The 26,216-nt window shown below is 46.0% G+C and overlaps 1 protein-coding gene across 1 annotated transcript; it reads left to right on the top strand.

Annotated features, from left to right (window-relative positions):
• Nucleotides 1–394: 394 nt before the first annotated feature.
• Nucleotides 395–25,107, top strand: EDEM1 (ER degradation enhancing alpha-mannosidase like protein 1). Its single transcript, XM_077857989.1, has 12 exons — nucleotides 395–1,019; nucleotides 7,150–7,222; nucleotides 10,108–10,211; nucleotides 11,459–11,630; nucleotides 12,825–13,008; nucleotides 14,670–14,844; nucleotides 16,402–16,522; nucleotides 17,026–17,196; nucleotides 19,016–19,089; nucleotides 19,961–20,057; nucleotides 22,048–22,251; nucleotides 24,808–25,107. Exons 1-12 carry the CDS (start codon nucleotides 496–498, stop codon nucleotides 24,895–24,897), a joined length of 1,989 nt encoding a protein of 662 aa, XP_077714115.1. The 5' UTR covers nucleotides 395–495; the 3' UTR covers nucleotides 24,898–25,107.
• Nucleotides 25,108–26,216: the final 1,109 nt, after the last annotated feature.

Genomic DNA, 26,216 nt, shown 5'->3' with positions numbered 1-26,216 from the left:
GTCGCGGTCGGGTGTCGGCCGGTGCTCCCGTGCCGCGCTCCCATTGGCTGCAAGTTTCCTCGCCAGTAGCCGGAGCGGCCCCTGGTCGCCACGCCAGCCCGTCCGGACTCGGACCGCCCAGGGGGCGGGGCCGGGCCGGGCCTGGGGGCGGGGCCTGGCCTGGGGGGCGGGGCCGGGGCGGAGCCTCGCGGCGCTGCGGAAGTCCCGGCGGCCTATGGCGCAGGAGGGAGTCCCCGGCCGCGCCCCACGAGGCCGGCCCGGGCCGGGCCAATCCCGGGCGATTGGGCGGGCGGACGCGGGGCCGGGCGGGCCGGCCGGCCCGACCCGCCGGGGGTGGGGGACAATGGGCCGGTTCCCGGTGCGTCACGGGGGAGTTCCTTAAAGGGGAAGCGAGCGGGGCTGCGGCGCGGGTGCGGGGCGCGGGGCGCGGGGTGCGGCGGTCCGCGGGGCAGGCCCCCCGCGCTTTAAGAGAATGCCCGCGGCGCCCGCGCGACCATGCAATGGCGAGCGCTCGTCCTGGGGCTGGTGCTCCTGCGGCTCGGCCTCCACGGAGTGCTGTGGCTCGTCTTCGGGCTGGGGCCCAGCATGGGCTTCTACCAGCGCTTTCCGCTCAGCTTCGGCTTCCAGCGCCTGAGGGCCCCCGCCGGCCCCGCGCCGCCCGCCCTGGGGCCCGCCCGCCGGCCCGGGACGCCCGGGGGCCCGTCGGGGCCGTCGTGGCTGCAGGCTCCGGGCCCGGGGGCGGGGGCGGGGGCGGCGGGGCGGGGGCGGCGGGGGCGGCCGGGGCCGGCGGTGTGCGGCCCGGCGCACTGGGGCTACGTGCTGGGCGGCCGCGGCCGCGGCCCGGACGAGTACGAGCGGCGCTACAGCGGCGCCTTCCCTCCGCAGCTGCGCGCCCAGATGCGCGACCTGGCGCGGGGCATGTTCGTCTTCGGCTACGACAACTACATGGCGCACGCCTTCCCCCAGGACGAGCTCAACCCCATCCACTGCCGCGGCCGCGGGCCTGACCGCGGGGACCCGTGAGTAGCCGGCGCTGGCCCGACGGCCCGGCCGCCCCGGGTGGGTGCAGCCTCCCGACCTCCGGCTCCCGGGCCACGCCCGCCCGCCCGAGCCGCGGCCCGAGGACCCCCAGGACCCCCAGGACCCCCAGGACCCGAGCTCGGGGGGCGGTGCGTGAGCGGGCGGGGCTGGCCTCCTGCCTCCTCCTCCCGGCGTCTCCCCGTTCCGGGACAGCTGGCCAGCGGGGAAACTGAGGCTCAGACCGGGGGGGGGGGGGCGGCGGGGGCGGCAGCGGTGCCACGGGGCATCTTCGGGGGCTTTAGACTCTCATCTCCTGCACCCCCTTCCCCAGAGGAACACACGCACACGCAATCAAAATGAAGTCCCTTGTAAACGCAGCTTCACAGCAAGCCCTCGTGCCCATCCCTGGCTTTTATACCTAGAAATTGGGGAGTTGATCCCGGGAAAGGACTTCTCCAAAGCCAGCCGGTGACTGACGGAGGCAACGCGGGGCTGCAGTGTCCTGTCCTTCGTTTATAGGCGCTGCCCCCCAGGCTGCGGATACTTACACGAGACGGAGGGAGGGACAGGCGCCCTGGCCCCGATTTGGGGTCCGGATCCTCAGGGCGTGATTCCTGGGCCGCGGCGTTGACTGTCACCATGATCTGCCCCATAAATTCCTCCACTCTGGTGGCGGGACTGTCCAGTAAGCTGAGCCCGTCCTCCCCTTCCACCAGCCTTGCCCGTGGAGGCCAAGCTTCCAGGGTCACTGCTGTTGACATCAGAGTCCAAGAGGACAGCACACCCAGCTACGGACCTTCCCGCTGGAGGGAATGACCTGTTGGACGGGATGGGGGACTCCCTGCTCCGGGCGGCGGCGGCGGCGGCGGCGCGGGGGGGCGCGGGGGGCGCGGGGGGCGCGGGCTGCCCAGGGCCTCGGCCGCACATCCTGTGGGTGCTTTTGGACTTTGGGGGGATGTATCTTCCTTCACCTAGCAAAAGGAAGAGTCCGGCCCTTAAATTCTGAAAAGGAAGCCCATTTACATTTACTAAAGGGGCTTGAAGAATTTAGAAAATGGCTTGGCAATCTACAAAATCATATCTTACATGGCAAATTGAGGAGCTTGAGTTTTAGTGAAGCAAGGGGCACAGTCCAAGCTAGTTTCAAAGGACTGGGCCTTTTGTTTTGTTTTGTTTTTCCTAAAGAATTTTATTTATTTATTCATGAGAGACACAGAGAGAGAGAGAGAGGCAGAGACAGAGGGAGAAGCAGGCTCCATGCAGGGAGCCCGATGTGGGACTCGATCCCAGGCCTCCAGGATCACACCCCAGGCTTCAGGCTGCGCTAAACCGCTGCGCCACTGGGGCTGCCCAGGACTGGGCCTTTTAAAAAACTGTAGGAAATGAGTTATTTTCTCTTGCTTCACTATATCAAGGCTTTATGCGTGTATTTTCTCAGTTTTTTTTTCTTTTTGAGAAAAAAATTTATTAAGATATTAGGAAATTAATGAGTTATTTGTTGGTATTTACCTGTACCAGACTTTATGCCTATGTATTTTCTTTTGATCTCATTTTTTGTTGTTACTGTTGGAGGAAAGAAAGATTAAAATTTGGGGGCCCCTGAGTGGCTCAGTGGTTGAGCCATCTGCCTTCGGCTTAGGTCATGGTCCTAAGGTCCTGGGATTCGTGTCCCTCACTGGACTCCCCGCAGGGAGCCTGCTTCTCCCTCTGCCTGTGTCTCTACTTCTCTCTCTCTGTCTCTCATGAATAAATAAAATCTTTTTTTTTAAAAGAAAGATGAAAATTTGAAAAAATAAAAAAGCCTAAATCCCCACCAGACAGTTATTTTTAATTTATTTTTCCTGCCAGCTCCCGCCCATATGCCTACACATTTTTTACATAGTTGAAAACAAAGTGTGTGTACATATTTTGGATCTTACTTGTATTTTCTCACTAATGCTGATGGCATTACAGGGAGGGAGAGGATACTTTGAGTACGTGTCCTTATTCTCTCTGAGACTTTTACCTCAGATTGCTTTTTATGGCCTGGATCTAACGAAAACAGTTTAATGAGGACTTGTGATAGTGCCTTCAATGGGGAATATGGTGGTCAGGAGAGTGAGTTGATGACATTTGGATGCTTTTCTTCGTGAACCTTAGGACCTCTTGGGAGAGTTGGAGCCCCTCTGCTGCAGGTGACGTGGCAGTTGACTAACTTGCTTGTCCCTTTTGGTAGTTCCGGGTGGCTTAGACCTTTGTGGCAGGATGAAGTCTGCTGATGAGTGTCGTGGTCTGGTTGATTGTACAGTGGCGGTGTGGGTAAACTGAGGTCAGGTTGCTTTGAGAGAGAGAAATCGCTGTTGGAAAGATGGGGTTTGAAAGATGGCAGGGTCGTGTGAAGCCTTGTGCCCCGAGGTTAATAATCTGTTTGGTGGATAAACCTTTGGTGTCTGTGAGGAGGTGAAAGAACTCAGGTTGGGGTGGCCTTGACTAGACCCTCACACTGGCTGCTTCCAAGAAGTGGAAAGGTTCGTTTTGTTTTGTTGTTTTACTCCCCTTTCTTTAACTTAACTCCTTTCAGAGTAGTATTTTCGAGGAAAGTTTACAACTAGACCTTGGTCATGCTGGCTCTGAAACAATAAGATATGTTTATATCCCCAAAACAAATAACCGGAAATAAAAATTTCTCAGATTTTCTTTTATTTGTTGGATATCTTTTTTTTGGTAAAGATTTTATTTCCTTGAGAGACAGCAAGAGTGAGAGTGAGAGAGCACAGAGGGAGAGGGAGAAGCTGGCTCACCGAGCCTGATATGGGACTTGATCCCAGGACCTTGAGATCCTAAGCTGAAGGCAGACGCTTGACTGGACCACCCAGGCGCCCTATAGTTTTTTAGATTAAAAAAAAAAAAAATCAAATGTATTTTAATGACAATTGTCAAGTGTATTCTAATGATGCATTTAAAATATAGAGTGACCTAATCATTAGAATATTATATAAAAAGTACAGAAACAAAATATGGGTGCTAGAGCTGTGTATCTTTTTTTAGTCACATTTATTTGAGGCTTGTCTTGCCTGTCTTGTCTGACTGTAGGTATGGTGAGGAGTTCATGTGACGTAAATGAAACCTGAACGCTTCAAAATAGCAAACTTTTCTGTCCAGCTACAGATTACTATGCAAAGTCAGTACTCTCACATCCCTAGTTTGGGTAGGAGGATCCAAGCTCAAAAGTTTCTCAAATGAATTTGGATATTATATTTTTTGTAATCTTGTAAATTAAAACAATAGTTCAAGACTTGGGCGCACGATCCTTCTTTGCTTCCTCCCTAGCCATATTGCTGTTCAGGTAAAAAAGCAAATCTGTGAACAACCCCAACTGATGACTTGTCAGCAAGTCTACCCATTCATCTTAGCTTAACATGGCTTCCTGTGCATTCTTTCTAACATCCTGTCCCTCTTCAGAGTCAGACCTAAGTCTTTTTCTCCAATGCTATTGAACTTTTGAAGACGATTTTTCGTGGTCTACTTGGTTCTCCTTTCAGTTCCTTTCCTTGGAGCTACTGTTCACATTTCAACATCGCTTGAGAATTGAGTACTGTTGTGTATTCCTTTCCTTTTGTCTTGTCTCCCCAGATTATCAATCCCTTGACACAGAGATTGTTTCTTATATTACGTCTGTGTCTACCCAGTACCAGGTAGATTTCTGAACAGCTGGTACAGGTTAATTGTATGTGGGAGATTTTTTTTTTTTACCATATGTTTGATTTTGTTAGTTACATAATCAAAAATTATCTCTGTCAAAGGTTGTAGCTTTTTCCAGCTCTGTTTTGGGGTAATAAGAACCTAACAGATTGACACTGGGGCAAATGTCATGAACGGTCACACATGGTAGGTTAAGTGGAAAGTCTAATTCTGGGACATTGTGGTTCAGCCAGCTGGTGATGTGGAAAGATGTGTACTTGTGAGCCTGGCCTTGTACTGGAAGATTAAGTTCTTGGCTTGAGGCACTTAGCAGATACGAAGTCAGGCTGGCCATCCATCAAGAGGAGCTACAAGGAACAAGGCCACAGTCTTACCTACATTGTGGGCTTGTGTCAATGGAATCACAGTAATATGCTGCTGTTAGGCCAAGAGGGTTTTATGGAATCTACATTTCCCTTCACACCCCTCTTTCTTTTCTCCTTTCTATTTTGGCACATTTTGAAAGAGTATATAGCAATTACTTGGTAGAAGATTATTGTTTTTTTACTGTGACATTTTTTACAATTGTTCATTATGAGTGGCTGCTTGGGCACTGTATTGAGAGGTGTTTTAAAACTGGGTCCATTTTACTTATAGCCTAAAGGGAGAAGTACAATAAAACATGTGAAGGAGTGCAGCGATTAAAATTTGCGTACTACCTTCCAGGGGCCTTTGCAGTGGGAGAGGGTGACCTTGGCCCTGCCGAGGTTACAGCTCAGGAGAGGGCAGCTCTGTGTATTTTCCACATCCTCCAGGTTGGATGCGAAGTGGTGGGGGAGCCATTTTCTGATGAGGTGGGTCATTGGAACCCACTTTGCTCTGAGCTGCAGAGCAGTGCAGTTAAATATTTAAACCCAACAGAATGTTCTTGAGTTGGCAGACTTAGCGTGACATCTCTGTGTCTACTTTGACCTCCTTCAACTTCACGCATTTCCTGTATCCTTTCTGGCTGGCATTGCCCTTGACATGCTTATTTTAACTCACAGCTCTCGTCTTTAGAGGACCTTTTGCAATTATACAACTTTATTTAGAAAGAATCTACAAATAGAAGAAGCAGATGCACTTTTCCATGCCTGCTGAGTGCTGGCCTCAAGGCTTGTGAGGGACAAGATAGGCCGGCTTCCTCGATAGCCCCCTTCTGTAGAGCTTTTTTGGGAAAAAAAAAAAAAAAAGGTCCCTAAAAGTTGGCTCTGAATTCTTTGTCCCAGATCCAGTGGGGTGACACAGCATACGGCCAAGCAACAGGAAGGCTCACGTCAGCCCAGATGTGAAGTGTTGAGCTGGCGTGGGCTGCTTCACGTGAGGCCGTTCACCCACCCGAGGCACTAGGGAGGGGGTACTTTCTGAAGGACACGGGAGGCCAGAGCAGGCCCTATCAGAGGGACTTAGGGAGAAGCTCCAGTGGCCTGGGGCTATGCTGGAAGATGCCATAATGTCAGTGAACCTGCTGTCGGAGATAAAGCTAGGGCCTTCCACTTTGGTCTTTAATAAAAGTAAACAGCTGACCTCTTTCTCTCCTTACTTTCCATCTTTTCAGGCTTTCGCCATTTACTTTCTGGGCTTGTAGGAATGAGACAGGGAAGTAACTGACATCCCCGGGATTTGTCAGGCTGCCCGGTTGCTCCATCCTGGCCCTTCCCGGACCTCATCGTTGTCCTTGTCCATCATTTTTGGGGTTATAAGGAGCTGTGCGAGGGACTGGGGAGCTTTACCCTCACCACAGGCCTGAAGTCGGTGTCTTCAGATTGCTTCAGGGAGGGAAAGCGAGTGCTGACTGTGGGGACAGGAGGTATGGGCAGAAATGTGGATGCAGCTCCAGCACAGAGGAGTCCTGCCTTGGCTCAGCTCTTGAGAGTTGGTAGAGGTGATGGGGATTCTTTGAGATGTGAATGAGAAAATGGGATCAAGAGGTTAATTTATTCCCCCAACCAAAGCACAGCTGAGTGGTAATCAGACCTAACTGAGGTATTTCCTTCTTTTTGTATGGAACCTGCTGGAGTGTCTGATTTCTGTATTAAAGGGTCATGGGTAGGTCACATGACAGGATCTTTCTTTTTTCATTTCTAATGATTTTTGAAATCAGAACTCTTTGGAGCTGGTGAGAGAGGTGATTTGTGGTGATAAAACTACCCCAGAGAGGGCACACGACTCTGGGTCACCATCTCCGGACTTCCTTTTGCATGTCCTTTTGCACAATAGTGTCATCACTGTTGTTGGGTTACTTGGGTCCACTTGTAGACACTATAGAAAGACCACTGCCATAAGACCTATAAGACACACCTATAATTGTCCCTGAATAAATACGAGTTGCCAGCAGTTGTAGTTTCTGATGGGTGTTTAGTTTTACTATCCTTTTTTTCTTTTAAGATAAAGTACCTTTCTTTAATTTTAATTTTATTTCTTTTTCAGTTCAAATCTGAACATCAATGATGTCCTAGGGAATTATTCATTGACTCTTGTTGATGCGTTGGATACTCTTGCAGTAAGTGTTTAGCCTTATTATTATTTTTTTAATTAATTAAGGTATTTTAGAGTTGATTATCCTTAGTTTCTTCCAGGGAAACCTGACACTCAAAATGTATTCATAGCTCTGATAGCCATTGTTTATTTTAATGACCCCAATGCTGAGAATGAGAAGAGCATTCAAGGTTAAAGGAAAAGAAATGTGATCCCCCTAAAAAAATGGAGAAGACAGTATGATTGTTTTGGGAAAACCAATTTCTCTCTCAGTGTCCCACTGTTTTATTCCATAAAGGAATCAGTAGAGCATTGCATTCAAGTTCAGTACCGTAGTTAAGATCTTAGAAGTAAAAGGGGTCACTAGGGCCCCCGAAATAGCATCCAGCTATATGCTCCCCAAGAGTATGTACTGGGCCCTGCTCCCGGGCCCCCACACAAGACCTTCTCTAGAAATGCTCCCTTCTGCGTGCCGCTCCGTGTTCTGTCCACGCTCGGGCTGCCAACTTGGGTGCTGCCTTTTCCTCCATCATCCCATGGTTTCCCTCATGGAGTCTGGGGAGCTGGAGACCTTTGAGCAGATTTGAAGAAGCACATTGCAAGCTGGATGGCACCGTGGCATGGTCCTTACCATCCCACTGTGCGTCACATGTGCTTGGTCTGCTTCTCCTACTCTGCTTCCAAGGGACCGTATTTCAGTGTAGCGTGTTAAAACCTCCTTGATAAAGGTGATTGCACAACCTCTTTGCTCCCCTTCATTGTCCAGTGCCTTTACCATTGGAGAATTCTTACCCGTAGTCGAGCCCAAATCCTGCATTTAATAATGTACTCTTGTCTGTTTTAACTTCCTGAGAAGAGTTTAAAGCTGTCAGGGGCTACAGGTGGGTAATGCTAGCCAAATGTGCATCACAGCTGCCCAGGAGTTTGCTGGAGAAAACTGACTAGGACTTGGAAGTAGCTCGGGCGATAGCTCTGCAACTTCCTAGGCCCGGGGTATGTGGGGCCTTCAGGCTTTCATTCCCCTGTGGTGGCACGATGTTTTACTGGGCCAATTTCTCTTCTGGGGTTCTCGCTGTTCCACTTCAGTCATGTATCATCGGAGATCACAATGTGCCCAGACAAGTCTGTGCAGCCTAATTAGAGCTAACTTGTTGAAGATACCAGAGGCTGACTCAGCCTTACAGGTATTGCTTAAAAAAGAGTCTCCCCAAACTCATATACATTATGGAAGAGCACCACTTGTCCCTGCTCTCTCTCTTTTGGCCTCCATTGTGTCTTTGTATCCCTCTGCTGTGCTCATTAAGTATGGAGATCTAATCTCTATTGTTCACTGCATTCTCCACCTAAAAGTGTCTGATACATAGTAGAAGTGCAGATATGTGTTCAAAAAAATGAGTTTCTACAGATTCAGCATTTCCCAACACTATTTCCAAGGTTATATTCCCTAAATGAAGAATTGCGTTCCCAAATGAACTTGAGAAATTCTGCATGCCTGTCCCATTATTAGCGACAGAATACACCAGCATTTTAAAGGCTCTGAGAGGTCCTGCGGTAAAGAAGGCGATTTAACCCTTTTGTCCAATCCAGGTTTTCTTAAGCCTGAGTGAATGATTTCGCAGCCTGCTTACTGTGTTCTCTAGCTGTGTAACTAAAATGGTAAATTAGAATATGTAATTGAAAGTTACTGGCTTCCTTCAGCATCATCCTCCACTTGATCTGAGATCATATCAGCCTCTGCAGCTGCTAACAGATACTGTTGCTGGTAAGCATCTGTAAGGAAACAAAGCTACTTCTGTGGTTTTCATTGTAGAATATCCGGTCTTCAGTGTGCTAGCACTTCAGGCTTATTTTTCAGGTGTTACTTCAGTTGAGGTTTTCTTGTTCTCTTGCTAACATTTTAAACAGGCTTTAACAGATGTGCTGTGGAATCATTCAGAAGATAGCAGTCCCCTGACCACTGGCTGCAACTTGTAGCATTATTGCATAATCTTTTAAAAAGAAAGAACTATAAGTCAGGAAAGAAACGTCTGTACTTGCCCTGCATATTTATGGCAAAATAACAATGAAGAGGGGAAAAAAAAGATGTATTAGACCAATAAATACTAAGAGATAAGGCATACTTGAAATAAATAGTGTCTGGATGAAATTATTTGTTTTTCCTTTGTGTGTGTGTCCTTATGATGTCCTTAAAGTCCCAGGATTGTCCTAGATTTTTGAACAGAATGAAAGCATTTTGGTTCAGTTAATCCATAAAATTTTATACCAAATTTGCACTTCAGATAGGAGAGAGCAGCTTAGTATGAGATCATAGTCATGTACCCAAAATAGGAATCATAATTTTAGATTACTGTTTAAAAAGGACATGGAGCTGATTATTTGTATGTTTTGTTTGTTTGAATGCTGTATTCCAAAAGATCATGCTACTATTTCTCAAAGTGTTAGACATCTGGATAACCAGCAACAAGTCACTTTTACAGATGTTTTGGTGTCCTGGAAGCCCAGCACCCAAGCTGTCGATTTATTTGAGGAGCATAGGGAAAGCTGTATTTTTGTTGCTTTGGCTTTTGGATTTATTTTTACTCATTTCAAGAGTTTTAGGAACTCTGGTGCCTTGCATGTTAAATCATATCAGACCGAAGTTTGAGGGAGAGTCAAGTGGGAAGGTGAGGGGTACTAATGATTCAGGAGGAATTATTTCACAGTTTGACCATTTGGAGACAGGATTCTTGAATTGCAGGAAATGGGCTTGCCATCTGTCCCGAAATATATTCTAAGAGGTAACCATGCCTTTCTACCTTTTGTGTTTCCGGTCCTCCCATGGATGGCAAGACCGCATACAGACATTTAGATGAAGTGGTCCCTCAGTGTCCTTTCAGGCTGTTGTAATGGTTTGTGTTCCTCTTTTTAAAGATAATGGGAAATTCATCTGAGTTCCAGAAAGCAGTCAAGTTAGTGATCAACACAGTTTCATTTGACAAAGATTCCACCGTCCAAGTCTTTGAGGCCACAATAAGGTAAAATAGTACATGAAGTATATTGAAGGCTTTTTTTGTGTGTGTAAGCAGCAGAATTCCTGGGAGGCTGTCCCAGGTAGCGTCTGTGGGGACCTTATGGACGCTGTGTCCATTTTTCCTCTGCCTTGTGGGCTTTATCAACAGTGGAACAATTGTCATTTCAAAGTAATTCATTTTGGGCCAAAAAAGAAAGACTCATGCATTAATAAAGGTGGGAGATAGGTGCCCTTTTAAGGCAGATTTTCTCTGTCACTTTGTGTCTGGTCTCCTTCACTGCGTCCTAGGAAAACCCCTACGTATTTCTGAAGGAAATGAAAGTTTCCCATCTTACCTACCACCCACAGAGAACCCCTTCTTATCATTTGGGTGTATTTCCCCTCTGGAGCCACTCTCTCTTCTCTCCCCACCCCACTGCCCCCACCCTGCCTCCCTCCTCCCCTCCACTCCTACCACCAAGGTATTGGGCACATGTTCCATACCTTGCCTCTTGCCTCTTTAGGTTGTTGTATTGTGACTCTTTTATCATTTCATTTAGAAAACTGTATTCCTGCATACCATTCTAGATGTCATTTATTTAAAATTAAAGTTATGACAACATTTGTACCAACACACGTCACAGTCCATTTGAGATCATTGAAGTGTCCCATGATTCCTGGCCCATGAAGACATAGATCTGAGCCGGTGGCCTTCTGCTACCTCTCCTCACCTTCTCCATCTCTTCCTCTTCCTCACCTTGCCTCCTCACCAGAAGGTGGAGAATTTCTCAGCTGCTTGGGAGCCCAAACTAGAAAAGCCAGTTAGTATTTGTTCTCTTGACCTTTATTTATTCTCTTGACCTTTCCTGTTTCCGGTATGGTTAAGTGTTTTCCCCGAGTGAGAGAAATCAAGAGTCATTTATGAATACGGAAAGGTAATGTTTATTTTGAGAATGGCTAGGACCCTCCCTTCTGATGAGATGTTGGAGACTGCCAGCCATTAGTTATTACTTTAAGTGAGATTATTCTTGGCGCCCTCAGGTGAATGGTTCTCTTTCTCCTTTCCAGTAATGTGGTTAACTAGAATCGGTCACTTGTTATCAGGGCTGGAAAGACCTTCAAGGAGCCATTCAGTTCAGTTCCTCTGATTCTGGGCAGCTCTGAGTTCAGGGGATTTGAAGCTGTCACTCTAAACTGGTTTGTATGCCCTGACAAACAACATGCTTTTATTATTTTTGTATTCTTGTCATCCTGTCTTTTACTGTCTTTTAGGGTCCTAGGAAGCCTCCTTTCTGCCCACAGAATAATAACTGACTCCAAGCAGCCCTTTGGTGACATGACAATTAAGGATTATGATAACGAATTGTTGCACATGGCTCACGATCTGGCTGTGCGCCTCCTCCCTGCCTTTGAAAACACCAAGACAGGGATCCCCTATCCTCGGGTAGGTAGACCAGTTTGACATTTCTGCATCTTCCTGAATTAAAACTCTTTTTTGATTAATTTATTTGGGGGAAAAGGGGAGGTAATGTGAAAGAGGAAAGCTGTGTCCTTGAGAGAATTTGGCCCTAAATATGATATATTTTTTAATTCCTTTAGCATTTACCAAGCACCTACTGCATGTCAGGCATACAGTGACATATTTTGATTCTTCCCTTTAAGAATCTTTTGTTCCTGTGCTCAGTATTCTGAAGTTCTGCTGCATGTGAGATTTATATCTCCTGCTATAGAATAGCATGGGGAATTTGTCTTTATTTCTGGCTCGAGTACATTTCCCCAAAGACCCTCATGTGTGTACTTTAGGGTCCTGGTGAATGTTCTTGGGAATGCCTCACGTGGATCTTTCAAGTAAAAGCCTGCACAGCCCAGCCAGTTAGCTGCTGACTTAAATGCAAGATCTGGAATGAGATTATATCTTTGTGGCATGCAATTTGCTGAGCTCAGAACTCCTTTGGGAATTGAGTCAGGCTTTTAGGTAACCAGCAGAGAATTGCCAGCCCACAGAGCCTCAGTGATGAAAGAGGCTGTCACATTCTTCCTGTATCTCCCTTGTCTACTAGTCCATGATTTGTTTATGTTCGCTGAGCGGGGGTGAGTTCCTAGTAGCTCACTTAAAATTTATAAGGGATTCCACAGCTGGCCTTTTTTTTGAATGCCAAAGCCTGGTGCTAGAAAGAGGTGGATTAGCGAATAGCATTGTAACCATTCCCCTGACACTTGCTCTTATTCAAACAAGGTTCTGGTGTCCTTATTGTCTTGTTTGTGTCTTTTATTTTATTTTTTTTTAAAGATTTTATTTATTTACTCATGAGAGAGACAGAGAGAGAGGCAGAAACACTGGCAGAGGGAGAAGCAGGCTCCCTGCAGAGCCTGATGTGGGACTCGATCCCGGTACTCCAGGATCATGCCCTGAGCCAAAGGCAGAGACTCAACTGCTGAGCCACCCAGGTGTCCCATTGTTTGTGTCTTTTAAGCATTAACTCCCTTATCTATCTCAGGTGTGACATGGGAGGCAGTGAGCTGAGTCCACTCTAGTAAGTTTGATTCATTTGTTGAATCTAGTGGCTATGACCTGGCCTTCTAGCCCTGAGGGTTCATCACGCCTTGCCACAAATCCTTTGTCTCTTCCTGTCCCCAGGTGAATCTAAAGACAGGTGTTCCTCCTGACAGCAATAATGAGACGTGCACAGCAGGAGCTGGTTCCCTCCTGGTGGAATTTGGGATTCTGAGCCGACTCCTAGGGGACTCTACATTTGAGTGGGTGGCCAGACGTGCTGTGAAAGCCCTTTGGAACCTGCGGAGCAATGATACGGGATTATTAGGTATGATGGCACCTTCTCAGGCCATTGGGACTGTGTACATTTGGTCCCCTTTCCTTTCCTCTTCTCTAGGGCTCTACGTCCTCTCCACTCTTTCTGTCTGTACTGCTGAACTGGACAGTTGACACCTCAGAAAGAATGGCCCTCAGTGTCTTCATGTCTAGTTTCTGTGGGACTTTCTGCTTAGAGTGAGGCTGTAACATTTGATGGGAAAGAATAATGCTTTTGCCATTTGAGGGTTCCCTCTGATTTGAATCCCCTGGCATATTCTACTTGAAAATAATTGTTAATAGAAGTGCTATAAAAAGAACTGCCTCTAAGGCAGGTTATATTATTTTAACATAAGGCTCTAAATTAGGAATTTAGTGTTACTGGTAGAGTGGCTTTCCCCTTTAAAAAAAAAAAACCCCTGGGCGTGTGGTAGTAGGTTGAAAGGCCAGATTAACCTATATTAGGTGGGATTTTTTTTTTTCCTCTTGAGAATGCTAGTCAAGATATTAAACTATTTTGGAATATTTCAAACCTATACATGCAGGGAGAAAGTAGAATAAATACTGGATCCCTATGTACTCCTCATTTATCTTCACTAATTACTAGTTTTTTGCTATTCAAGATGTTATTTTAAACTGTCTTACACTAAGAAAAAACCTATGGCTCTAGGACAACCTGATTGGTTGTCCTAGAGCCATAGAGTGTCACTGCAAGAGCATTGCTTTTTGAAAGTGTTTTTTTTTTTTTTTTTTTTTTTTTTTTTTAAGTAATGTCTGTGCCCAGTGTAGGGCTTAAACTTGTGACCTTGAGATCAAGAGTCCCATGCTCCACTGATTGAGCTGGCTAGGGGCCCCACGAGTGATTTTTGATTATGCCTTAAGTTATTAAACTTATTGACATATTTGTTGTGTTTAATAACAGTAGTGGAAATAAAAAAGTTGCCCAAATTGCTACCCTACCACCAAATGGTTTGCCAGTGTCACCACAAATTGTCACCTTTTAAATTTCCATACACTCTGTCAATCTGGCATGTGCAAGTGTTTATATACCTTCAACCTATAATATAAATAAGCATTTTTATTCTGTCTTACATTTGGCAGTTCAGGTTTTCTGTGTCGTTACCTTGTTTTCAGAGCTATTGGTTTATTTCTTTTCTCATAGCTATCATTTTTAAAATCTACATATGGTCCATTAACTCTTCCTGTGTTGGACACTTGGATTATTTCTGTTTTTTCTCCCCCCTCCCATTTTACAGATAATATAAATCATACAATTCATAATTCTTGATGAACAACACAATACTTTTTCTTAAAAACATTTTTTTTTCACAAAGGATAAGTTCCCAGGAATGGCATTACCAAGTCAAAGGTTTGAACACTCAGTTGGCGTTTGAAATGCATTGTTAATCTGGAAAGGCAAAATGACAACTTTACTTTTCTTGTGTCTTAAGTGTTTTTCCCAGTTTTATCCCAGTATTTAAACACCTTATATTCAGAAAGATTTCCTGGCTCTCTGTGCCCCTGATGAGACTGATACAAACGTGAGGGCTAAGCGTTCTCTTTCTGCCTTCACTTTTTTGCTAAGCACAAGGATGTGGAAGAGCAGTGGGGGCTGGAGTAGGAGGGCACCCTGGCATGTAACTGGGGCCCGACGGGCTCTCTTTGTTTTTGCAGGCAACGTGGTGAACATTCAGACAGGCCGCTGGGTTGGCAAGCAGAGCGGCTTGGGCGCCGGCCTGGACTCCTTCTATGAATACCTCTTGAAATCTTACATTCTCTTTGGAGAAAAGGAAGACCTAGAAATGTTTAATGCAGCATACCGAAGTATTCAGAACTACCTGAGAAGAGGGTGCGTCTCCTCTCTTGCCCTGTAAAACAAACCCCTGTGGCGTTCTCACCATGATTCCACAGCACTGTTTGGTCTCGGCGTTCATCTTCCCATTTCCTAGTTGTTGATTGGACCTTTGGGGGTGAAGAGCTATATTAGCTATATTAGCCTTCCACTGTGGCATTACAAATTACCCCAGCACTGGGTGGATTAAAACAACACACATTATCTCACTCAAGAGAAGGTTCCGGAATCCAAGAGCCGCGGAGTACCCTGAGTCTCACAGGATTGTTACCAGGCTGTCGGCAGGGGCTATGGCCCTGTCAAGGCTTGGTCAGGGCCAGAGGACCCACTTGTAGGCTCATGCCTCTGCTGGTTGGCAGGTTTCAATCCCTTGCCATGTGGACCTTTTTGTAGGCAGGTTATGGTGGCAGGCTTCCCCCAGAGTGGGTGATCTGAGAGAGGTAGAAAGAGAGACCAAAGGGTGCTGTCATGACCTACTGTTGAAATGACAAACCAGCACTTCTGCCCGGCTCTATAGGTCCCACAGACGAACCCTGACACAGTGTGGAAGGGGGCCGTACAAGTCACACCCTTTGTGACTGCCAGAAGTCAGGGATCTTTGGGGCCATGGTGGAGACTGGCTGTCCCAAGGAGTGACATGTGCCTATGTTTCACTGGGGCTTTAATTGCAGATGGAGCTGTAATACAGGACAATTACTGAGTTGTTTTGTTTTTTTTTTACTTTCAAAGACTTGTTTGGATTGGTCTTTATACCTAATGAGAGGAAGGACAGTTACCACATGTCCCCCCTCTGTTGATTAAAACAGCATTATTTGCTACTACTCATGTACAATCAGGGGGGCAGGAGAGGAGTGCCATTCAAAGCTACAGCGGCTTCTACCCCGATGTCACCTTACTTCCTTGGGCCTTTCTTCATATGCTTTTATTATTAAATGTCCCTTGCAAGTAATAGCTACTGAGTTTCTGCATCTTAGGGTTTTCTTAGACTCATTTCTATGTTAGCTGTTGTAGGAACCCCTTATGTGAGGGCTGTGTTTTAGTAAGAGGCCATCTGGCCAGGGTTTAGTCATTTTTGCTTTTTAAAGTCCCAAACTAAATTGAGTGATGATCCCTGAGCATCTTGCTTATGCATTCGTTCCTTTGGGCCCCTGGTATAGGACTTTATCAGAGAAGAGACTCTTGTGTGGAGAAGTAACCAGAGGCTTTTCCACTCCAGTCAAATCCAGCAAAGACCCATGCTAGATACCATATTATGTGGCAGTATTCGTAAGCCTGAACGTCCAAGTGTTTTCTGCAAAAAATATGGTGAAATCCCTGATGAGTTACAACGGCTAAATTAAGAACTTTTATTCTATGGTAGATGTTACCTTATGCTAGAGTCTGGTATCAACAGGTAGAGGCAGTTTATCTCCAAAGGTTTAAAGAGTGAGTTAGGAGAAAGCATTAATGTTGATTCCACTGAAGTTTAACCGCGAGGAGCTGTGGGAGGAGCTGGGCTGGAGCTCTGTCAGTGATCTTTCTTTTCACCTTTGACCGCTCTGCTTGGGTCCTTAGTCGGGAAGCCTGTAATGAAGGAGAAGGAGACCCCCCGCTGTATGTCAATGTGAACATGTTCAGTGGGCAGCTGATGAACACTTGGATCGACTCTCTGCAGGCCTTCTTCCCCGGGCTGCAGGTATCTTGTGATCATGTTTACCAAGAAAAAGCTGTCATTGGAAAGCGTTTGTGTTTTTTTCCTCTTTTCTTTCTCTGAGACCAGAGCATTCTCTGGCTCCTCCGGATTTGGGAGGTTAGTAGCACAATATATGTCCTGATTATTCTGTTTGTGGGATCAGCCCCAGAATATTGAACAGAGCCATACTAAGTAAGTGTAAAACCATGGCTGGAAAGTGTGATTTTTGAATCATCTGTCTCTTAATTTTGTTTGTTCTTTGCTCATAAGAATGGTAAACCTCTTGTCCCATGCAGTTTGCATCAATTTGGAATTGTGAGTCAGTTAGGGAGGGCATCCTTTTTCCTGGGTTGCTCCTTTTGGGTTGATTTTGTCTCCAACCATGTTTTGTCTCCAGTCAGGTCAGATGAGAACCGGGGGGCAGAGGGACAGCCCAGGGCCTTGCCACTATGTCTTGCCGCTCTGAAAAAAGATTCTTAGCCTGGTGACCTGTGTCTTCTCCGTAGGTTCTGATAGGAGATGTGGAAGATGCCATCTGCCTCCATGCCTTTTACTACGCCATCTGGAAACGCTACGGGGCCCTCCCTGAGAGGTATAACTGGCAGCTCCAGGCCCCCGATGTGCTCTTCTACCCGCTGAGACCAGAGCTAGTGGAGTCTACATATCTCCTCTACCAGGTACTAGAGTTTGTTGATCAGTAGTTTGTATTTAAATGTTAGCAGCTGGTTTTTAGCAAACATTGGCTGAGTGGTGTAGAGGTGTGTTGTTTCCTAGTGACACGGTTGCCACCTAACCATAGGCTTGTCGGTGTTTAGTGTGATTCATGGTTCCCTGGGACAGAGAAGGTGTCTGCAAGTCTCACACCAAATTGTTGGATCTAATCTTCTCCAAAGCCCATTGTGCCTGTACCATGGGGCTTTTCTCTCCCACCCTGACACATGAAAGAGGACTTAGTACTCAATGTTTTCTAGATCTGTTTGGCCAAAGAACTCTTTTTTGGGATATAGTTCTGTATTCATGTGCTGTGGAACACTGGTCTGTGTAATAATTATTCAGACGAAAGGAATTCTTTTTCTGGGTAAAGGAAATCATCTGGGATTCATCCGAATGCCTATTTTTGTTTAACGCTTAAAAAAACATATAGTGTTCATTTTTCCATGAAATTTAATGCCAGAGAGATTGTCACTTTAACTGTGAAGTCTCCCCCGCAGCCTAAGGCAGATATTTATACTTCTGGGCCTGCCGTCCGTCTATACACACTGGGAGTGTGCATCCATTCACAAACACAGCAGCTTTCTACAAAGCCTGTCTTCAGTGCACCTCAGGGGACCTGTGACAGATGCCTGCAGGGAGCAAGCCTAGACAAGAAGATACTTATTTTTATGAGTTTTGGTAGTAGGATTAGTACTGGGGTTTGGATTTAGCAAAGATAAAATGAACACTGAATCGTGCCATTTGCTTCTAGAGGAAAAAGGGAAAAATCCTATGAAACTGGTCAAAGTCCTCACGTGTAAAGAGAGACCGTGTGAGTCTTAGATGACCTCTCAGAAGAGGGCAAAGATAGCCTCCGGGCTTTCTTCTCTGAGCTGGGTGTACAGTCAGGTTCCATGTGCTCTGAGGATGCCATGCCTGGTGCTACCGGAGTTCTCTTAAGCTTAGGTCTGTTGCCTTTGGGTTTATACCTCTTCATTTCTGTCACTTCTTCTTTCCTATTTTCAGCTTCTTCTCCCTTTGACTATTTTCTTAGAAGGCAGAGAAACCTGCAGCTTTCTGGCTCCACCCTCGGAGGCCACTCCCTGTGCTCTCCTCCCACACAGACTGCTGCCCTTAGACAGAGTAGTTTGCATATGCTGCTGCAGGTTGGCACTAGGCATGAAATAAAGACGATTCCCAGCTTTTGAACTGGATGTGGTGGACAGGTCTCATTTTCTCAGAAAATTGGTTTCCTAATGAAACCATATAAGAGCATGGAGCAGAGTAAGCGACCCTAGGGACTGAGTTCATCAGGCAATTTGAGAGGAAAGTGTGGGGGCCTCCTGTTTGAGAGTCTTGTTCTTCTCAGCTTTTCCTCTAAAGGCTACACATGGAATGGGGGCTGAGTCCTGTGTCCTTAGGCTTGCATCTTATGTTTCTAGGGAGTTCTGAGGCAAGAAAGAATAGATTTGTTCTCACATATGGTACTCTCAGTGAGGCGTTATTTCATTTCTGATTATGGTGGGGAGCTGGAGAGCCAGAGCGGGGTATTGTTCTATCCCGGGGCGGACTGCCTCTGACCTGGTTAAGGTTAAACACACTGTAGATGGACTTTGACGTGAACCAACAGAACATCTTAGTTCTTGAACATTTATGACCCTTCAAGATCAAGAGAGCTGGGCGCTGTGCCTGCCTTTGGCCAGTGACTCACCTCCTCGGGAGATTCCTGCAGTCACCGTAATGTTTATTGATGGCATGTTTTCCAGGCCCTTGCTGGATCACACTCTCTCATGTTCTCTCTAGGCAACCAAGAATCCCTTCTACCTCCATGTAGGAATGGATATTCTGCAGAGTCTGGAAAAGTACACAAAAGTCAAGTTAGTTTCCTAAGTTCCTTCCTTTTTCTGTTGGCCACTTTTGATTTCTTTTCAGTTGTTCTGGGGAAGTATTCTGTTTTGCACTTTAATTTATAGAACAGGTCATTAATGTTTATTCTTTAGGGAATTTGCTTATTTTTTGCATAGCAGGACAGGTCCATTATGTGGGAATTACTTTTAATTTTTTTTCACTTTTTTTTTTTCTGTAAGATTCTAGTAGACTATGTATATTCTTTTTAAGTAACTTATTTTCCCTAGTTTTACAAATAATACATGTACTAAAAATTTAGAGATTACAGAAAATATGGAGGTGTAGACTATTATCACCATAATCTCCATGTTCAGATAACCACAATCAGCATTTAAGTTTATATACTTACAATCATTTTCATATATTTGTATGTATAATGTGTGTATGTATGTATATATTAAAAAAGAACTGTATTTCAATTTTGGGACCTGCTTTTTTTCAACTTAGCAGCATATCTTAATTATTTTATTACAAAATAGTATTTTAGACTACCCATTAAGTCAGTTCTACAGATACTGGGACAAAAAATTTCAATCAGTTCTAAATTTGTTGCCAGTCCTTTTCTTGGTGTCATGTTAACTCTTGGCAGATACCCTCCACCACCTCCACCTTCTTTCCCTCCACAACTAACCTGATGATTTTGCAGCCAAACCACTTTTTAATGAATTTGCAAATAGTCTAGGCTGTAGAAGGATAGCTCTTAAATCTAACCTAATTTGTTTTTCATATGGTATTTGATAATTTGGTTGATTTTTCTGTTAATAGTCTATTTCTGCTTCTTAAATTAATAAGCAAGCAGGAAGGAGCAGAGGTAGGACTAATAGGGCAATTGTTTTGCAGGTGTGGGTATGCTACATTGCATCATGTCATAGACAAATCCAAAGAGGACCGGATGGAGAGCTTCTTTCTCAGTGAGACCTGTAAATACTTGTATCTGGTAAGTGTGTTAGAAGGTTAACCCCAAAAATGTTTATTACTGCTTGGAGCATGCATTATTTGATCTTCCATCTAGCATATATTCGCTGGGCACTTCTCCGTGCTGGACATGTGCTGGCCCAGGGACACAGTACTATCAAAACAAAAGCATATTGCTGTCATCCGCTATGGTTTCTAACCTCATGGGGGAAGTGTCGTCAAGTAAACAAACAAATGAACTTTCGATTGATCACGACCAACCGATAAGCCATGGTCACGGTTAATAGAGGACCTGCCCACCTGAGTGGTGGCAATCAGGGAAGGCTTCTTTGAGAAAGCGGCAGTATCTACAGCTTTTAAGTCTTTTGATGTGTGTGAGTGTGGCTAAGACCCCAGCCTGGTTGGCTCTCTGTCCAGGCCCACATTTCTCGTGTATAGAAAGAGACAGAGTCACAGGACCTGAAGGAAACCTTTAAGGTCATTTGTCAGCATTCATTTTTTTTCCCTAATGGGAGCTGCTATCTGCACGGAGAGGTCAGGTGACTTGCCTGGGTTTTTGGGGTGATTGCATGGCAGAGCTAAGGCTTCACTCCCAGTGCTGACTTCTGCAGTGCTCTTGCCTCTTTCCTACTCTGCAGCATGCACACATGTTATGAGTGGCATGTGCATGTGGCTACTCTACTACCTTCTCTACTGCTGTACTTAAGGATACTTCCTCAAGGCACAGAGGGTCAGAAACAGTGTGGAGGCTGAGATTCTAAGGTAAATGAGCTGTAGTGACAGGCCGTGTTATTGAGGTCTCTGGTTCCCAGGCCCAGGAGCCAGCTGGATCAGAAACACCCTAGGCCCTTGTTAAAGTTACAGCCCTGTTGAATCAGAATCTTCAGGAGTAGGCTCAAGAATCTGTAATTTTGACAATGGCTTGTGGTTTGGTACAAAGCCACGGTTTGGAATTACCAGTCTAATCTGGTGTGGCTTTTCAGGGGACACTGCGCAGGAGGTGTGCCCACGGGAAGATGGCCACCCTGCCGTCCCATCCCTGTGGGGGCCTAGGTTTCTCCATCAGTGCCTGCGTCAGGGCCAGGTGGGCCACTGCAGGCTGATAGAAGCCCTGCGTGCGTCCCCGTTCTGCAGCCCTCAATGCCTGGAGTGTTCACAGGGCAAGTTCTAGAGCAAATGATGGAGACTCCTTAGGCTGTTCTAGAAGGAAGAACATAGGCTCTGGGGTGAAAAAACCTAGGCCTACCCTATTCTTCTCCTGTGAGCGTGGAAATGGACAAGTTGTGCTGAGCCTCTTTTTTCCTCATCTGCCAAATGCTTCAGGGGACTGTAAGGTTTCTTCCATCACTGACATTTCCGTTCTAAATGTTTGCTCATTTAACACTTACCTGACACCTGCCTTCTCCACCCACTGACCTGTATTCAGTTAGGTGTTCTTTCTGGATGCTCCTGTCACACGCCTACTGTTGAAGGAAGGCACTGCCCTGTGTGCCTCTGTCCTCACAGCCTGGCCTGTGTTCTGACGGGAATCAATGGGATGGTGGCACAGGTGTCTTGCTCTACCAGGCCCTGGGATGTGGTGAAAGATAAAGTGTATGCTTCTTCCCTTCCAGCATTTTCCAGTTCAGGGCCTACGTGTGTGTGTGAGTTGGAGGTAGTTCTAGAATTCTAGTGCCAGAACTCTCAGGGGAGCATATGGGTGGGGGTCATCCAGAGAGCAAGTTTGGGTCTCAGTCCTGGGATTTCTGAATCTTTAGGTTTGAGCAGGGTGGGATGGGATGGGGGAAATTCAGGCATTTGAGTTTAAACAAAACTGGTGATTCTGCTTTGCAGCCACAGTTGGGAATCACCTTTTTACCCATTTGTCCCTGAAAAGCCTGAGGACCCAGTAAATTCTACTCCCTGAGTGGTCTGGGACATACTCGTCTGAATTTGTTACAAATGTGCTACAATTATCAGTTGTATCTTTTTTTTTTCTTTTCTTTTTTTTTTTTTCTTTCCTTTCTTACCAGCTATTTGATGAGGAGAATCCAGTCCACAAATCTGGAACCAAATACATGTTTACAACCGAGGGACACATTGTATCTGTGGACAAACATCTTCGGGAATCTCCTTGGAAGGAATTCTTTTCTGAAGAGGGAGGGCAGGACCCAGAGGGGAAGTCTGTGCACGGGCCAAAATCACCCGAGATAAAAGTCATCAACTCCAGCTCCAATGTAAGTTGCTTTCTCCAGGGGAGGCTTGGCTTGCATGTGGAGGAGGAGAAAATAATACAGACTTGTCATCCAAAGTCCCTGAGAGAAAAATTGGTGGCCTACTCAGACTGGGTCAATTGGAGGGGAGTTTCCCAAAAGGCCATTGACGTGGATCTCGTCAGGATGTGGAGACCCCTGGGGGCAGCACCACTTCTCTCCTAGCTGTAGGGGCTGCAGGGGCTCCAGGGGCTCATGGTCATGGGAACCTGGATGGGGAGAGGTGTGCAGAGCAAGGGGGTCTCCCAGCGAAGTCTTGTTCTTAGCTGGCTTCAGTGACCTTGTGGGAAAGAGCCAGCAGAGTAAGCCCTTGACCATCTTCCCTTCTCATCTACTGGAGCTTCTCATTGGCAATGCTCACCAGAAGGCAGAGGCCACAGGGACCTTTTGGTTTAATCTGTCAAATTGGCCTTGGGGGCCAGAGCAGGATGGGAAGGGCGGAGAGCAGAGCTGGAAGGACAAATGGAGGAGGCCCAGCCAAATCACCCACCAGCAGGAGAGGGGGAAAAAAGCATTCATCAGTCATTGTGACTTTTAATGAAATGCTTTTTGAAGTGCAGAAGAAACTCGGTTTCATTTAAAGCAGGGTTTCACTGAGCATGCTTCGATCGTCCTGATGAACACAGGAAAGATTTGGAAACAAGTCCTGGAGTTTGTGGTAGGAGTCCGAGATAGTTGTATTGATCAGAGTCAAATAGGATGGTTTGAAAGTGAGGATGGGGAAGGAGACCCTGCATCAGTTGAAAGTCAAACCGTGTTATGCCACCTCTCTGCTCAGAAAAAGCTATGCTGTCAAGATTTCTCCATCTTCTTCTAAACTGCCCTGGTTAGTGGACACCCCGCCCTCCCAGGCTGTGCTTCTGTACTTGGCCTTCAGCATCCCATTGAAGGGCCATGAGCTATTATTGATGGACCAGAGCAGAGCAAACTCCCCCAAATCGCCATAAGGCCCTGCAGTGTAGACCAGGTGAACACAGCTTAAGTAGGAAGGAAATGGAAGGAGGAGAGCTGGGGGAGAGGAATAGTAACAGTTAACATTTGTGTATAATACCTACCAAAGCCCAGGCCCCGGCATCCAACCGGTCGTGCACGTTAACCTCTCACAGCAGCCCCATGAGGGTAGGTGCCTCTGGGCTCCTCATTTCACATGTGGAGAAAGGGAGGCACAGAGAGGATCCTGGCTCTTGTTGGAACCAGCGGGTGGCCAGGAAGGAGACACTCATCTTAGACCTGATCCTGTGCCTGGCTCTTGCTATGTCGGCCTGTCCCAGGGGTTCCGTTAGGCTCATGGCCTAGTGGGGAGACCCACTCCTCCTTGGGTGTTTGTTGGTAAGGCACTGTGTGAAGTGCTTTTGCAGCACACGGGAGGGAGGAGTTAATCTGCAAGGGAAAATACAGAGGGTTTCTTGGCGGAGGTTGCTTTTCTGAATATCCTTGAAGGATGAGGAGGAGCTTCCCAGGAAGTGCTGTTCAGGCAGCAGGAATGGCACCTACAAATGCACAGCTGGGGAGAGTTTGGGGCCAACTGAAGGACCTGTTTGTTGGCCTTGATCTTACAAGGCTGAGGAACAGGGCACAGAGGTAGTTCAGAGGGGTGGGAATGTGTTTCTTTGGGGGCAAGTGTGTAATGAATGTATGTGGAAACTACAGATAAATGTGTTTGGTTCTCAAACTTGCATCTCCTTTGCAGGGGGGAAAGGGCTTTTACTTTAAGAAAAACAAAACAAAAAAAACTCTGTCAGGCATTTAGGATTTTAGCTGTGGATGAAAAGAGCCATAAACTCAGAAAAACCACAGGACAGTTGACCCTTGACCATTGCAGATCTGAACTGCACATCAGTGTTTCTTGACAAAATATAGTACCATCCTGGAAATGTATTTTTTCTTCCTTAGGATTTTCTTAATAACATTTTTTTTTCTCTAAGTTACTTTATTGTAAGAATAGACTACATACAGCATACAAAATACATGTTAATCAGCTGTTGATGTTATCAGGAAGGCTTCTAGTCAACAGTAGGCCATCAGTAGTTTTTAGGGAGTCAGAAGTTTTCTGTGGGTTTTTGACCACACTGGGGGGCAGTGCCCCAATCCCTGTGTTGTTTGAAGGCCAGTTGTATCTTCATATAGCTAGAGTATTTTCTAAAATTCTGGATGGATTAAGTTAAGGACCCAAGGGACAGATGTTTTTTAGCCTCCCTAGGTCTCTACTTCTTCACCTCTGAATTGCAGATATTAAATTTTTTAAATTTTGTGATGGGCTGTCCACTAGGGATGGTTTGCTCCTCAAAGAGCATTGAGCAATGTCTGGAGACGATCTTGGTTGTCACGATTAGGGGAGTAAGGGTGAGGGGGCATCTAGCGGGAGAGACCAGAGATGCTGCTAACCATACTGCAGCACACAGGATGGCCCCAGATGTCACCAGGGCCCAGGTTGAGAAATCCTACTTTATTCCCTGAGCAATTAATACCTGGATTTTTAATTTAAAGTTTACATTTTTCCTCTTTCTTTTTTCTTTCTAGTGCAATCGTGTTCCTGACGAGAGGAGATACTCCCTGCCCTTAAAGAGCATCTATATGCGGCAGATTGACCAGATGGTTGGCTTGATTTGATCTACTCTCCTCTGTGTGGCCTCATCTGATACGGGATGTAAACAGCTGAACCCGCGCCGTGCAGAGATCCAGTCTGAGACAGAAGAGGATGGAAGTCTGGCCATCTGCAATGATGTAGGAATTTCTGTCCCACTCCTCACACACACCTAACAGAATCTTGCATATATTAGTGTTTCTTTTCTGTTCAATAAAATGCTCTGTTTTTCTTAAGGATATAATTTAAAGTAAGAAGGTACATAGAGATTGGCTTCTTATGACATGCTGGTTTTATAAGCACAGTGTGGATGAGGCATCTTTGAGTGGATCTTCATAGCTTCACACTTTGGAATCCAACCAGTGTGTTCCTGTCTCCGGCACTTGCTGTGACTGCAGTATTGCTACCTCTCTGTTAGAGGACTGTGAACGAAATTTCTGTGCGAAGGGCCTGAGGTTCATCCCTATTTATTGCATTTTGTTTTCCTTTCTCTCTCTCATTAAACAATTGGCTCTCCCTCACTGACGGTTTTGGATCACACGGGGGAATATCATTCAGTTATTCATTTGCACCGCAGGTATCTTCACAGTGTTACAAGTTAATTGCTTATGAATAGCTTTTATCTGAATTTCAAAAGGCAGTGTCTTAAGTTGTCACACAGCTAGGTCTTTTGGACGCTGTATTACATTTATTTTGAACTTACCTGAGGAACTCTCATAGTTCCAGAACCAGGTGCCTTTTAGAGAGAGAAAAATACCTAAGAATGTCTGAGCTTCCATCTATTTCATATTTACTAACCAAGGATTCTCAATTCTGACCGGATTTGGGTTAGAATTTTATTTTGTTTTTGTTTTCTGTGTCTTGTGCCAATTAATTAAGTCAGGGAGAAAGAAATGATCAGATGACTCTCTGGCATCCCTGAGCCGTTTCTCTGTGTAATACAGGCTTTAGATTAGTGCCTTATATGATTTTGGTAGGGGCTGCTGAATGTCACAGCTGCTGCTGGGTTTTAGCAGGCATGTTTCATATTGTCACATGGTGGGACCACAGTGAAAAAGGGGAAGGGATGAGTGTTAGTAAGGCTCTGGAAAATTCTTGGCCAGTCCTTGCCTTCCAGCCTGATATTTTAAGGAAACCTGCATTAGGAGGAAGTTGTGCTAGAATGGCTTCTTTCTAAGAACAGAAGTGTCTCTCTTTGAACTTAGGCTGAATGTTCATACAGAGCAGAGGTGGATTTGAACCCTCAGCCTGGCTTCTGTGTAACATCTGAGGTTGAAATGAATCCTGGTACAAAAGGTAGAAGTCTCTTAAGAACCTCCAGCCATACCTGTCCTGTTGCTCACCT

The sequence above is a fragment of the Canis aureus genome, chromosome 19 (assembly GCF_053574225.1).
Source record: "Canis aureus isolate CA01 chromosome 19, VMU_Caureus_v.1.0, whole genome shotgun sequence".
NCBI classification, from domain to species: Eukaryota; Metazoa; Chordata; class Mammalia; order Carnivora; family Canidae; genus Canis; species Canis aureus.
Note: the sequence above shows the minus strand (reverse complement) of the source record. Positions and strands in the feature narration are given on the sequence as shown.

What these genes read in the sequence shown, in the direction of transcription:
- EDEM1 (XM_077857989.1), top strand. Translation starts at nt 496, where the DNA reads ATGCAATGGCGAGCGCTCGTCCTGGGGCTGGTGCTCCTGCGGCTCGGC. An exon ending in GGGCCTGACCGCGGGGACCC is followed by an intron (nt 1,020 to 7,149) that starts GTGAGTAGCCGG and finishes TTTCTTTTTCAG; the next exon opens with TTCAAATCTGAACATCAATG. An exon ending in ATGCGTTGGATACTCTTGCA is followed by an intron (nt 7,223 to 10,107) that starts GTAAGTGTTTAG and finishes CTCTTTTTAAAG; the next exon opens with ATAATGGGAAATTCATCTGA.